General features: G+C 36.5%; 1 protein-coding gene across 1 annotated transcript in view; it reads right to left on the reverse strand.

The window, feature by feature from the left end:
- Positions 1-5,437: 5,437 nt before the first annotated feature.
- Positions 5,438-15,944, reverse strand: part of LOC137629250 (procollagen C-endopeptidase enhancer 2-like) — a 19,227-nt gene continuing 8,720 nt past the window's right edge. Inside the window, exons 4-7 of the mRNA XM_068360513.1 lie at positions 15,903-15,938; positions 15,576-15,759; positions 6,252-6,374; positions 5,438-5,483 (exon numbers count right to left, since the gene is read on the reverse strand). Coding sequence (XP_068216614.1) covers positions 5,438-5,483; positions 6,252-6,374; positions 15,576-15,759; positions 15,903-15,938 — 389 coding nt within the window. The remainder of the gene's footprint in view (positions 5,484-6,251; positions 6,375-15,575; positions 15,760-15,902; positions 15,939-15,944) is intronic.

Consider the following 15,944-nt stretch of genomic DNA (forward strand, 5'->3'; position numbering starts at 1 on the left):
CGGTGTTCTTGTGAATTCTAATTTTCAACATCACAGTCTGAAAAATCCCTTTGTGTATCATCTTTTTTTTTTTTTTTTTTGGATTGGAAAAATAAATAATTATGTTTTAATATTCTTATAATTTTTCCAACTTTCTCCCATCGTAGTCTTAATTTCGTTATTTTCGAATATTTCACCTTTCAAGTCATCGAGTTTGTTTAAGATACAAATCGAAGTATGGATGAAATTAATTTTTATATTATTGTTATTATTATTATTATTATTATTATTATTACTACTATTATAATTATTGATATTATTATTACTCTTATTATTATTATTATTATTATTATTATTATTATTATTATTATTATCATTATTATCATCATCACCATTATTATTATTATTATTATTATTATTAGTACCGTTATTATTATTATTATTATTATTATTATTACTACTACTATTATTATTATTATCATTATCATTATCATTATCATTACTACTACTACTACTACTACTACTACTACTACTACTACTACTACTACGACTATTATTATTATTATTATTATTATTATTATTATTACTTGCTAAGCTGTAAACCTAGTTGGAAAAACAGGATGGTATAAGCCCAGGGACTGCAACAGGGAAAATAGCCTAGTGAATAAAGGAAACAAGGAAAAATGAAATATTTTAAGAATAATATCATTAAAATAAATATCTCCTATATAGACAATAAAAAAACTTTCACAAAACAAGAGGAAGAGAAATTAAATAGAATAGCGTGCCCGAGTGTATCCTCGAGCAAGAGACCTCTAACCCGAGACGGTGGAAGACAATGGTACAGAGGCTATGGCACTACCCAAGACTAGAGAACAATGGTTTAATTTTGAAGAGGAAGAAGGATAAGTTCACAATGGTTAACTATTTTATTATTCAGTGGTGACACCTAAGAGCAGCAGAAAAGGATATAGAATGACAGAATCAACTAACGTGCATGACAATCAGGGAATAAATGGTGTTGATTTTCTGCTACCTTGATTGCTCCAATGAAAAACTGTGTCGTTCAAGACCTTGTCTATTGCCATCTCTGCTTAGCTTACATTCACCAGAAGGTACAACAACAACAACAAAAACATTAAAATCAGTGAAAAGTGATGTCAATTTGTTACAGCTAATATCCCAATTAGAATATGTATCTTCAATACTCTTGTCCCTATACCATCTCTGCTTTCTTTGTAATCAACAAAAGTTACAAAAACAACAACAAAATCATGAAATCAGTAACAAATGATGTCAATTTGTTACCTTCATTATTCTAATTAAAACCTGTATCTTCAATACACTTGTCTCTACATCATCTCTGTTTTCTTTGTAATCAACGAAAGTTACAAAAACAGCAATAAAATCATGAAATCAATGACAAATGATGCCAATTTGTTACCTTCATTATTCCAAATAAAACTTGTATCTTTTAACTTGTCTCTATAACATCTCCGCTTTCTTTGCAACCAACAGAAGGTTTCACTTGATAACATACATTTCCATCAGAACACAAAATTGAAACTGGAGTGTACATTCAAAGTATCAAAGTTCACACATTAAGGATGATCCTATTCATCTTTATTCTTTATAATAACTTTCCAATCACTAGACAGTATAATAGTAAACGTAGAATCCAAAGTCTGTGATGATCGGATCGCTATTGAAACTTAGGGTCACTTTGTTGCCACTAGACGTCATAGGAGGCAATTTCAATATCCCGCTGAACGGTCCTCTGTAAATGAATGGAAAAGAATGAAAGAAAAACTAAAATTTTATCTATATAACGAATCACAAGCACCATGCGATAGATGAGCATAAAAAACGATAGAATTTAAACTATAGTCCATTTCTTTTATCGAGGCAGATTTGCACCGACTCGCAGCGGTGCCCTTTTAGCTCGGAAAAGTTTCCTGATCGCTGATTGGTTAGAATTATCTCGTCCAACCAATCAGCAATCAGGGAACTTTTCCGAACTATAAGGGCACCGCTGCAAGTCGGTGCAAAAATGCATCGCTAAAAGAAATTGACTATAATTGGTTATATGAGAGATTTGTCATACCTTGGTGAGAGGGTGTAGGCTACACGGAGAGGTACACTCGGTAACCACAATCACCGACAAATTACCTAAACTACCGTGTTATAGTTAGGGAAGGACAGAGGGGATGGATGGGTCACTCACCTATATATATATATATATATATATATATATATATATATATATATATATATATATATATATATATATATACAGGTATAGATTTATATATATATATATATATATATATATATATATATATATATATATATATATATATATATGTTTGTATGTATATGTACATGCAAATATAAATATATATATATATGTGTATATATATATATATTTATATATATATATATATTATATTTATATATCTTCGGTGAAGGCAGCAACAGCCAGTAATGAACACAAATTTCATGGTATGGATAGGGAAAGAGTAGTTCAAATTGTCCTTATTTATTATTCCCAACGTTTCGTGATTCTTAATCACATTGTCCAGGGCTAAAAATAAAACATATACAAAAGAATTAAGAAAGTTAAAATTTTTACAAATTCATTCAAAACTATAAAAAACAGTTGAAATTTAAATGAAAATTAAAAGGAAAAAAATGAATAAATAAATATATATACATCAGACAAAGTAGTGGAACCAACCTCGCAGAAGCGTAGTGAGAAACTGTATGACAACAAGAGTTAGAAAATAAACCAAAGAAAACTATGACAAATACAACTGAATAGAAGAAGCTTGGGTATTTAACGACGGAACTAGTCGTTTGATCAATATGGATTCAAGAAGAGGTAAGTCATGGTTATTTGACACTTGACCAATGATGGTAAAATCTTTGTTTTCAATATTTTGTTTGCACATTCCAGCATGAATCCGAATATTAGAATGTTCAGGGTTGGATATTCTGCAACCAGTTCGATAGCTAACACCTCTATGGGAATCAATTCTGACCTTTAACAACCTCTTGGTAGATCCTACGTAGGTCCCAGAGTTACACTTTGGGCAATTATATTTATATACCACACCAGGGGACATATAAGGACTCAATCGATCTTTGAAGTGGAAAAGATAGCCAATAGTGAGAGGGTTCTTAGGGATGAGTTTAACTTCCACAGCTGGGAAGTGTTGTTCGACAATTTCTGTAAACTTTTTCTTTAGGAAATCCTCATGAAGAAAAGGAAAACTCGTATAAAATTTTAGTTTAGGAACTTTAAGTGTTTTTGGAGTCTGAGCCAACTTGTCATTCAATAATCTATTAAGAAGTTTAAAAAATATTTTGGTGGGGAAACAGTTTTTCTTCAAATATTCACATAGATAAATAATTTCAATATGGAAAGATTCCCAACTAGAGGTCAAAAGGAATGCTCTGTGGAGAAGAGTAAAAATAGAATTAGTTTTAAAATTATAAAAACAAGAGCTATAAAAGTTTGAACCTAACCCAGTGAACGTCTTTTTTCTAAAAATCGTGGTACTAAAACCTTCTCTATTTCTATATGCATATATATATATATGTATATATTAATATATAAATACATCCATATATATAATCTGTATACCTTATATATGTATATAGACTATATATATGGATGTATTTATATATATATATATATATATATATATATATATATATATATATATACACATATACATATAAATATTGATAAAGGATCAAACTTACCCTCCCATATCAGCCCCCAAGACATCATCACGGATACTCAGGAAGTCGTATCCAGCTTCAGTCGAAAACCAGAGTACAAAGATGCCAACCTTTGAACCAGCTGCCACTTCAATGGACCATGTGCATGTGCTGCTGGATAGGTAATTATTGGGAGGCACAGCGGCCCTCACCATTCCAGATGGCTCTGTCATAGCTGGTGAAAGCAACGTCAGAATGATAGAAGTCAATCAACAAGCATTTTTAAGAAAAGTATTAGCATTAAAAGGAGGTCAACTAGCCAATTGAGTTGAAGTTGACTCTTACAAGAGCTGGCTTTTCATAACACCATCTCTCTCTCTCTCTCTCTCTCTCTCTCTCTCTCTCTCTCTCTCTGTTACTTGCACCCTACCTAGGTGATATAATCTCTCTCTCTCTCTCTCTCTCTCTCTTGTTACTTGCACCATATATAGGTGATATAATCTCTCTCTCTCTCTCTCTTGTTACTTGCACCATATATAGGTGATATAATCTCTCTCTCTCTCTCTCTCTCTCTCTCTCTCTCTCTCTGTTACTGGCACCCTATCTGGGTGATATAATATCATCTCTCTCTCTCTCTCTCTCTCTCTCTCTCTCTCTCTCTCTCTCTCTCTCTCTCTCTGTTACTTGCACCCTATCTAGGTGATATAATATCTCTCTCCCCTCTCTCTCTCTCTCTCTCTCTCTCTCTGTTACTTGCACCCTACCTAGGTGATATAATCTCTCTCTCTCTCTCTCTCTCTCTCTCTCTCTCACACACACACACACACACACATTATGTTACCTGCACCCTACCTAAGTGATATAATCTCTCTCTCTCTCTCTCTCTCTCTCTCTCTCTCTCTCTCTCTTTGTTACTTGCACCCTATCTAGGTGATATAATCTCTCTCTCTCTCTCTCTCTCTCTCTCTCTCATTCTGTTACCTGCACCCTACCTACGTGATATAATCTCTCTCTCTCTCTCTCTCTCTCTCTCTCTCTCTCTCTCTCTCTGTGTTACTTGCACCCTATCTAGGTGATATAATCTCTCTCTCTTTCTCTCTCTCTCATTCTGTTACCTGAACCCTACCTATGTGATATAATCTCCCTCTCTTTCTCTCTCTCTCTCTCTCTCTCTCTCTGTTACTTACACCCTATCTAGGTGATATAATCTCTCTCTCTCTCTCTCTCTCTCTCTCTCTCTCTCTCTCTCTCTCTCTCATTCTGTTACTTGCAACTTATCTAGGTGATATAATATCTCTCTCTCTCTCTCTCTCTCTCTCTCTCTCTCTCTCTCTCTCTCTCTCTCTCTCTCTGTTACTTGCACTCTATCTGGGTGATATATCATCTCTCTCTCTCTCTCTCTCTCTCTCTCTCTCTCTCTCTCTCTCTCTCTCATTGTTACTTGCACCATATCTGGGTGATACAATATCATCTCTCTCTCTCTCTCTCTCTCTCTCTCTCTCTCTCTCTCTCTCCTGGGAAAAATAATATATACTTGAATGTTAAATAAATGAATGAAATAGAGTGTATATTAAAATGATTGATGAAAATTATTATTATTATTATTTTTATTATTATTATTATTATTATTATTATTATTATTATTATTATTATCATTATTATTATTATTTTGTGTCCTTGCAGTGTATTTTTTTTATTTGTTTAATTATTTTAGAGGGAAAAGTAGTTTCTCTTACCTATTCCAGAACCACATCCATTCTTTGTTGGCTGGGGAACAACTGAAAAAGTAAAACATTGATAAATGTCGTCAGTTAGAAAAGACTGAAAGAGGACGGTAAACATTCTATTTATTTATCTATTTATATATATATATATATATATATATATATATATGTATGTATATATATATATATATATATATATATATATATATATATATATATATATATATACTGTATATTATACATATATTACGACCTAAACTACAACCCTAGTTGGAAGAGCATAATGCTATAAACCCAAGGGCTCCAACAAGGAAAAAGGAAACCAGGAATTATATACACTACAAGAAAAGTAATAACTATAAAAATAAGGTATTAAAAGAATAGTAACAACATTGAATTAGATATTTCATATATAAACTATAAATTCTTAAAAAAGCAAAACAAGAGACAGAGAAATAACATAGAACAGCGTGTCCAAGTATGCAATCAAGCAAAAGAACTCTAATCTAAGACAGAGGAAGACCATGGTACAAAGGCTATGGCACTACTCATGACTAGAGAACAATGGTTTGATTTTCGAGTGTCCTTCTCCTAGAAGAGCTGCTTACCATAGCTAAAGAGTAGCTTTTACCCCTACCAAGAGGAAAGTAGTCACTGAACAATTATAGTGCCGTAATTAACCCCTTGGGTGAAGAAGAATTGTTTGGTAATCTCAGTTGTCAGGTGTATGAGGACAGAGGAGATGTGTAAAGAATATGAATAAGAATAGGCCAGACTATTCGGTATATGTGTAGGCAAAGAAGAGTTGCAGCGCTCACCCACCTTCGTACTGAATTGTGAAAACCGGGATGCTGTACCAAGCCGTCGGTGTATAGGGTTATATCAATGTCGCCGCTCATCGTTGCTGGAATAGGAGTAGGAATGCTTGTGCCACATATTGGATATCTGTTGAATTTAAGATCACTTTAGGACCAGACTGGGATTATTATTATTATTATTATTATTATTATTATTATTAGCTAAACTACAACCCTAGTTTGGAAAGCAGGATGCTATAAGCAAGGTACTCCAATTGCAAAAAATAGCCATACTAGCTAAGCTACAACCCTAGTTTGAAAAACAGGATGCTAAAAGCCTAAGAGCTCCAATAGGAAAAAATAGCCATACTAGCTAAGCTACAACCCTAGTTTGAAAAACAGGATGCTAAAAGCCTAAGAGCTCCAATAGGAAAAAATAGCCATACTAGCTAAGCTACAACCCTAGTTGGAAAAGCAGGATGCTATAAGCAAGGGACTCCAATAGGAAAAAAAAAGCCATACTAGCTAAGCTACAACCCTAGTTGGAAAAACAGGATGCTATAAGCAAGGGACTCCAATAGGAAAAAAATAGCCATACTAGCTAAGCTACAACCCTAGTTGGAAAAACAGGATGCTATAAGCAAGGGACTCCAATAGGAAAAAAATAGCCATACTAGCTAAGCTACAACCCTAGTTGGAAAAGCAGCATGCTATAAGCAAGGGACTCCAATAGGAAAAAAATAGCCATACTAGCTAAGCTACAACCCTAGTTGGAAAAGCAGCATGCTATAAGCAAGGGACTCCAATAGGAAAAAAAATAGCCATACTAGCTAAGCTACAACCCTAGTTGGAAAAGCAGGATGCTATAAGCAAGGGACTCCAATAGGAAAAAAATAGCCATACTAGCTAAGCTACAACCCTAGTTGGAAAAGCAGGATGCTATAAGCAAGGGACTCCAATAGGAAAAAAATAGCCATACTAGCTAAGCTACAACCCTAGTTGGAAAAGCAGGATGCTATAAGCAAGGGACTCCAATAGGAAAAAAAAAGCCATACTAGCTAAGCTACAACCCTAGTTGGAAAAGCAGGATGCTATAAGCAAGGGACTCCAATAGGAAAAAAATAGCCATACTAGCTAAGCTACAACCCTAGTTGGAAAAGCAGGATGCTATAAGCAAGGGACTCCAATAGGAAAAAAATAGCCATACTAGCTAAGCTACAACCCTAGTTGGAAAAACAGGATGCCATAAGCAAGGGACTCCAATAGGAAAAAAATAGCCATACTAGCTAAGCTACAACCCTAGTTGGAAAAACAGGATGCCATAAGCAAGGGACTCCAATAGGTAAAAAATAGCCATACTAGCTAAGCTACAACCCTAGTTGGAAAAGCAGGATGCCATAAGCAAGGGACTCCAATAGGAAAAAAATAGCCATACTAGCTAAGCTACAACCCTAGTTGGAAAAGCAGGATGCTATAAGCAAGGGACTCCAATAGGAAAAAAATAGCCATACTAGCTAAGCTACAACCCTAGTTGGAAAAGCAGGATGCTATAAGCAAGGGACTCCAATAGGAAAAAAATAGCCATACTAGCTAAGCTACAACCCTAGTTGGAAAAGCAGGATGCTATAAGCAAGGGACTCCAATAGGAAAAAAATAGCCATACTAGCTAAGCTACAACCCTAGTTGGAAAAACAGGATGCCATAAGCAAGGGACTCCAATAGGTAAAAAATAGCCATACTAGCTAAGCTACAACCCTAGTTGGAAAAGCAGGATGCTATAAGCAAGGGACTCCAATAGGAAAAAAAAAGCCATACTAGCTAAGCTACAACCCTAGTTGGAAAAGCAGGATGCCATAAGCAAGGGACTTCAATAAGAAAAAATAGCCATACTAGCTAAGCTACAACCCTAGTTGGAAAAACAGGATGCTATAAGCAAGGGACTCCAATAGGAAAAAAAAAGCCATACTAGCTAAGCTACAACCCTAGTTGGAAAAGCAGGATGCTATAAGCAAGGGACTCCAATAGGAAAAAAATAGCCATACTAGCTAAGCTACAACCCTAGTTGGAAAAGCAGGATGCCATAAGCAAGGGACTCCAATAAGAAAAAATAGCCATACTAGCTAAGCTACAACCCTAGTTGGAAAAGCAGGATGCTATAAGCAAGGGACTTCAATAAGAAAAAATAGCCATACTAGCTAAGCTACAACCCTAGTTGGAAAAGCAGGATGCCATAAGCAAGGGACTCCAATAAGAAAAAATAGCCATACTAGCTAAGCTACAACCCTAGTTGGAAAAGCAGGATGCTATAAGCAAGGGACTTCAATAAGAAAAAATAGCCATACTAGCTAAGCTACAACCCTAGTTGGAAAAGCAGGATGCCATAAGCAAGGGACTCCAATAAGAAAAAATAGCCATACTAGCTAAGCTACAACCCTAGTTGGAAAAGCAGGATGCTATAAGCAAGGGACTTCAATAAGAAAAAATAGCCATACTAGCTAAGCTACAACCCTAGTTGGAAAAGCAGGATGCCATAAGCAAGGGACTCCAATAAGAAAAAATAGCCATACTAGCTAAGCTACAACCCTAGTTGGAAAAGCAGGATGCTATAAGCAAGGGACTTCAATAAGAAAAAATAGCCATACTAGCTAAGCTACAACCCTAGTTGGAAAAGCAGGATGCCATAAGCAAGGGACTCCAATAAGAAAAAATAGCCATACTAGCTAAGCTACAACCCTAGTTGGAAAAGCAGGATGCCATAAGCAAGGGACTTCAATAAGAAAAAATAGCCATACTAGCTAAGCTACAACCCTAGTTGGAAAAACAGGATGCTATAAGCAAGGGACTCCAATAGGAAAAAAAAAGCCATACTAGCTAAGCTACAACCCTAGTTGGAAAAGCAGGATGCTATAAGCAAGGGACTCCAATAGGAAAAAAATAGCCATACTAGCTAAGCTACAACCCTAGTTGGAAAAGCAGGATGCCATAAGCAAGGGACTCCAATAAGAAAAAATAGCCATACTAGCTAAGCTACAACCCTAGTTGGAAAAGCAGGATGCCATAAGCAAGGGACTCCAATAAGAAAAAATAGCCATACTAGCTAAGCTACAACCCTAGTTGGAAAAGCAGGATGCCATAAGCAAGGGACTCCAATAGGAAAAAAATAGCCATACTAGCTAAGCTACAACCCTAGTTGGAAAAACAGGATGCTATAAGCAAGGGACTCCAATAGGAAAAAAAAAGCCATACTAGCTAAGCTACAACCCTAGTTGGAAAAACAGGATGCTATAAGCAAGGGACTCCAATAGGAAAAAAAAGCCATACTAGCTAAGCTACAACCCTAGTTGGAAAAGCAGGATGCTATAAGCAAGGGACTCCAATAGGAAAAAAATAGCCATACTAGCTAAGCTACAACCCTAGTTGGAAAAGCAGGATGCCATAAGCAAGGGACTCCAATAAGAAAAAATAGCCATACTAGCTAAGCTACAACCCTAGTTGGAAAAGCAGGATGCCATAAGCAAGGGACTCCAATAAGAAAAAATAGCCATACTAGCTAAGCTACAACCCTAGTTGGAAAAGCAGGATGCCATAAGCAAGGGACTCCAATAAGAAAAAATAGCCATACTAGCTAAGCTACAACCCTAGTTGGAAAAGCAGGATGCCATAAGCAAGGGACTCCAATAGGAAAAAATAGCCATACTAGCTAAGCTACAACCCTAGTTGGAAAAACAGGATGCCATAAGCAAGGGACTCCAATAGGTAAAAAATAGCCATACTAGCTAAGCTACAACCCTAGTTGGAAAAGCAGGATGCCATAAGCAAGGGACTCCAATAGGTAAAAAATAGCCATACTAGCTAAGCTACAACCCTAGTTGGAAAAACAGGATGCCATAAGCAAGGGACTCCAATAAGAAAAAATAGCCATACTAGCTAAGCTACAACCCTAGTTGGAAAAGCAGGATGCTATAAGCAAGGGACTTCAATAAGAAAAAATAGCCATACTAGCTAAGCTACAACCCTAGTTGGAAAAGCAGGATGCCATAAGCAAGGGACTCCAATAAGAAAAAATAGCCATACTAGCTAAGCTACAACCCTAGTTGGAAAAGCAGGATGCCATAAGCAAGGGACTTCAATAGGAAAAAAATAGCCATACTAGCTAAGCTACAACCCTAGTTGGAAAAGCAGGATGCCATAAGCAAGGGACTTCAATAGGAAAAAAATAGCCATACTAGCTAAGCTACAACCCTAGTTGGAAAAGCAGGATGCCATAAGCAAGGGACTCCAATAGGAAAAAAATAGCCATACTAGCTAAGCTACAACCCTAGTTGGAAAAGCAAGATGCTATAAGCAAGGGACTCCAATAGGAAAAAAATAGCCATACTAGCTAAGCTACAACCCTAGTTGGAAAAGCAGGATGCTATAAGCAAGGGACTCCAATAGGAAAAAAATAGCCATACTAGCTAAGCTACAACCCTAGTTGGAAAAGCAGGATGCTATAAGCAAGGGACTCCAATAGGAAAAAAATAGCCATACTAGCTAAGCTACAACCCTAGTTGGAAAAGCAGGATGCTATAAGCAAGGGACTCCAATAGGAAAAAAATAGCCATACTAGCTAAGCTACAACCCTAGTTGGAAAAGCAGGATGCTATAAGCAAGGGACTCCAATAGGAAAAAAATAGCCATACTAGCTAAGCTACAACCCTAGTTGGAAAAGCAGGATGCTATAAGCAAGGGACTCCAATAGGAAAAAAATAGCCATACTAGCTAAGCTACAACCCTAGTTGGAAAAGCAGGATGCCATAAGCAAGGGACTCCAATAGGAAAAAAATAGCCATACTAGCTAAGCTACAACCCTAGTTGGAAAAGCAGGATGCCATAAGCAAGGGACTTCAATAGGAAAAAAATAGCCATACTAGCTAAGCTACAACCCTAGTTGGAAAAGCAGGATGCCATAAGCAAGGGACTCAATAGGAAAAAAATAGCCATACTAGCTAAGCTACAACCCTAGTTGGAAAAGCAGGATGCCATAAGCAAGGGACTTCAATAGGAAAAAAATAGCCATACTAGCTAAGCTACAACCCTAGTTGGAAAAGCAGGATGCCATAAGCAAGGGACTCAATAGGAAAAAAATAGCCATACTAGCTAAGCTACAACCCTAGTTGGAAAAGCAGGATGCCATAAGCAAGGGACTCCAATAGGAAAAAAATAGCCATACTAGCTAAGCTACAACCCTAGTTGGAAAAGCAGGATGCTATAAGCAAGGGACTCCAATAGGAAAAAAATAGCCATACTAGCTAAGCTACAACCCTAGTTGGAAAAGCAGGATGCTATAAGCAAGGGACTCCAATAGGAAAAAAATAGCCATACTAGCTAAGCTACAACCCTAGTTGGAAAAGCAGGATGCTATAAGCAAGGGACTCCAATAGGAAAAAAATAGCCATACTAGCTAAGCTACAACCCTAGTTGGAAAAGCAGGATGCCATAAGCAAGGGACTTCAATAGGAAAAAATAGCCATACTAGCTAAGCTACAACCCTAGTTGGAAAAGCAGGATGCCATAAGCAAGGGACTTCAATAGGAAAAAAATAGCCATACTAGCTAAGCTACAACCCTAGTTGGAAAAGCAGGATGCTATAAGCAAGGAATTCCAATAGGTAAAAAAATAGCCATACTAGCTAAGCTACAACCCTAGTTGGAAAAGCAGGATGCTATAAGCAAGGAATTCCAATAGGTAAAAAATAGCCATACTAGCTAAGCTACAACCCTAGTTGGAAAAGCAGGATGCTATAAGCAAGGGACTCCAATAGGAAAAAAATAGCCATACTAGCTAAGCTACAACCCTAGTTGGAAAAGCAGGATGCTATAAGCAAGGGACTCCAATAGGAAAAAAATAGCCATACTAGCTAAGCTACAACCCTAGTTGGAAAAGCAGGATGCTATAAGCAAGGGACTCCAATAGGAAAAAAATAGCCATACTAGCTAAGCTACAACCCTAGTTGGAAAAGCAGGATGCTATAAGCAAGGGACTCCAATAGGAAAAAAATAGCCATACTAGCTAAGCTACAACCCTAGTTGGAAAAGCAGGATGCCATAAGCAAGGGACTCCAATAGGTAAAAAATAGCCATACTAGCTAAGCTACAACCCTAGTTGGAAAAGCAGGATGCCATAAGCAAGGGACTCCAATAGGTAAAAAATAGCCATACTAGCTAAGCTACAACCCTAGTTGGAAAAGCAGGATGCCATAAGCAAGGGACTCCAATAGGAAAAAAATAGCCATACTAGCTAAGCTACAACCCTAGTTGGAAAAGCAGGATGCCATAAGCAAGGGACTCCAATAGGAAAAAAATAGCCATACTAGCTAAGCTACAACCCTAGTTGGAAAAGCAGGATGCTATAAGCAAGGGACTCCAATAGGAAAAAAATAGCCATACTAGCTAAGCTACAACCCTAGTTGGAAAAGCAAGATGCTATAAGCAAGGAATTCCAATAGGAAAAAATAGCCATACTAGCTAAGCTACAACCCTAGTTGGAAAAGCAAGATGCTATAAGCAAGGAATTCCAATAGGAAAAAATAGCCATACTAGCTAAGCTACAACCCTAGTTGGAAAAGCAGGATGCTATAAGCAAGGCTTCCAATAGGAAAAAATAGCCATACTAGCTAAGCTACAACCCTGGTTTGAAAAGCAGGATGCTATAAGCACAATGGCTCCAATATCAAAAAATAGCCCTTACTAGCTAAGCTACAACCCTGTTGAAAAGTAGGATGCTATAAGCACAAGGGCTCAATAAAAAAATAGCCTACTAGCTAAGCTACAACCCTAGTTCGTAAAATCAGGATGCCATAAGGCCAAGGGCTCCAACAGGGAAAAATAGCCCAGGTGAGGAAAGGAAACAAGGAAATAAATAAAATATAATAGAAGTGATGAACAATAAAAATAAGATATCTTAAGAACACTGATGCACCAAGATTGTAATATTTAATCCCAAGGGAAGCTATATAAAGAAAGATGTAGAGCATAGTTAAGATAAAAAAAAAATCAATGCCAATTAATTTCTTGGTCCTATTAAGGTACTAAAATTAATCAACAATATAATTTGGGACTAATGAAATCTTCAAGCCAAATTACATCCTCAGTAATATCCTCAATACTTTAGTTTAGAGCAGTGGTTCCCAACCTGGGGGAAATTTCTCCCTGGGGGGAAATTTGAAGCTACCAGGGGGGAAATAATTACACTACCTACTAACTAAAAAAATATCAGGTGACAAAGCTAGCCCTGATATTGATACACTGGTGCACAAGAAGCAGCCTCAACCTTCTCACTAATTCAATTTTGAAGTAGAAGAATAAACAAGTCTTTTTATTTTGCTACTCGCCGCTCTCCATATACTGATAAACAAATAGTTACAGAGTAAAATGGATAGAGAGCGGTTAGTAACAACCAACCTCATAGCTCTATGGCTATGTGGTTAGTTGTTACTAACCGCTCTCTATCCATTTTACTCTGTAACTATTTGTTCATCATTATATTTGTATAATGAAAAAATAAATTAGTAAGTCGTCACAGTGTGTTTCAACAACTCTTTCCCTCATACACATGAAGGGGGAAATCGGGAGGGTTGCACTGGGTGCATTGGGGAAATGACGGGTAAAGTTGGGAACCACTGGTTTAGAGGTTTAAAGCTCGTCATGAATGGCAGATGCAAGTGACAGTGACATTGCCCCATCGAGCAGGACAATGCCCTAGAGACTGACCATATATACATATGATCATTCCTCCCTCTCCACCCAAGCTAGGACCAACAAGGGCCCGGTGATGTCTGCTGATCACTCAGCAGATAGACCTATAGGTTCCCCCAACCCCCCCCCCCCCCCCATCCATAGCTAACAAGGATGATGAAGTTACAGCGAGTTTGAGCGGGACTTGAACTCCAGTCTAGCGATCACCAGTTAGGGACGTTACCACATCGGCCACCACAAACCTTAAATAGTTGGCACTATCTCAGAGTCCAATCCAAGAGGCAATGTAGACATAATTATTATTATTATTATTATTATTATTATTATTATTATTATTACTAGCTAAGCTACAACCCTAGTCGGAAAAGCAAAATGCTATAAGCCCAAGGGCTCCAATAGGAAAAATAGCTCAGTGAGGAAAGGAAATAAGGAAATAGATAAATGATGAGAACAAATTAAAAATAAATCATTCTGACATAAGTAACAAATTTAATAATGTGAAAATTGGCTGTTCTTTTGGGCTTGTCAGTTTCTGATACTTAGAGAATAGAAAATTGTATTTACTTTTTTCTAACAATGCCGTAATAGAATTAATTAAACTTTGCGTAAGATTGTAAATTTGAATTCAAATGGAAATTCTATGCACAAACATTTGGTAAGCAACCTATATCTGGACTGTTTTGAAAACAGAATCTTAGATAACATCGTAGCTGATAATGTAAAATGGGTTCGACATATTGTGTGATCATGAAATGAAACTTTAGATATTTCTTATTGATTGAATTGATTGGTACCGTCAATACTATGATAGATTCAAGTTTAGTGTAAACAGAAAGCCAACAAATGTCTCTGCAAATGTACATTTACATTCAAATCAAAGTGATTCAGTTAAGAAATCTGTATTTACCCAGAAAATTGTATTAGATGATGCATTAAGAACAACAAAAAGACATCCTTTTTTTAAAAATATAGAAAAACCCCAAATATACATTTAGGAGATGGAATTGAGGCCAAGAGAGTAGCATCATCTACATATGCAACAAGCTTGTTCTCTAGGCCAAACCACATGTGTATACAGCATGAGAAGTAATGGGACAAGAACACTATTATTATTGTTATTATTATTATTATTGTTATTATTATTATTATTATTATTATTATTATTATTATTAGCTAAGCTACAACCCTAGTTGGAAAAGCAGGATGCTATAAGCCCAAGGGCTCCAGCAGGGATAATAGCCCAGTGAGAAAAGAAAATAAGGAAATAAATAAACTACAACAGAAATAATTAGCAATTAATATGAAATATTTTAAGAACAGTATTAACATTAAAGTAGATTTTTCATATTCAAACTAAAAAGAAAGAAAAGAAAAACAAGAGGAAGAGAAATAAGATAGAACTGCGTGCTGAGTATACCCTCAAGCAAGAAAACTCCAACCCAAGACTGAGGAAGACTATAGTACAGAGGCTATGGCACTATCCAAGACTAGAGAAGAATGGTTTTATTTTGTAGTATCCTCTTAGAAGAGCTGCTTACCATAGCTAAAGAGTCCTTTCTACCCTTTACGAGGAGGAAAGTACTGCTCAGTGAAAACTTACGAAGTTTACTTACCCAGTCACAGGAAACTGAGTAAATTCATAGTCTAGGATTGTAATTTGTGCACAATTACAACATGTTCCGAGGTCAAATGCTGTAAAGGTCATCTTCACCATCATTCCGACGCCAAAGTTCATTCTCCATGTACAGGTCATCCCAAAGTTCAGAATGTTTTTGGCAGTAATTTCTCCAGTTGTCTCTGAAATAACTAGATACCCATAATTAAAACTTTGTAGAAGCTGTAACGCATTCTGTAAGGATTTCCATTTTGCATACGAGATTTTTTTAAACATTTTAAGTAAGATCTAATTTTGCTGCAGTGGACATGTTCGTTAGACTTACCTTCTAGTGCAGGATCACAAGCATATGCTTCCAAACCTGAAA

Source organism: Palaemon carinicauda, chromosome 37 (genome assembly GCF_036898095.1).
Source record: "Palaemon carinicauda isolate YSFRI2023 chromosome 37, ASM3689809v2, whole genome shotgun sequence".
In the NCBI taxonomy this organism is placed as follows: Eukaryota; Metazoa; Arthropoda; class Malacostraca; order Decapoda; family Palaemonidae; genus Palaemon; species Palaemon carinicauda.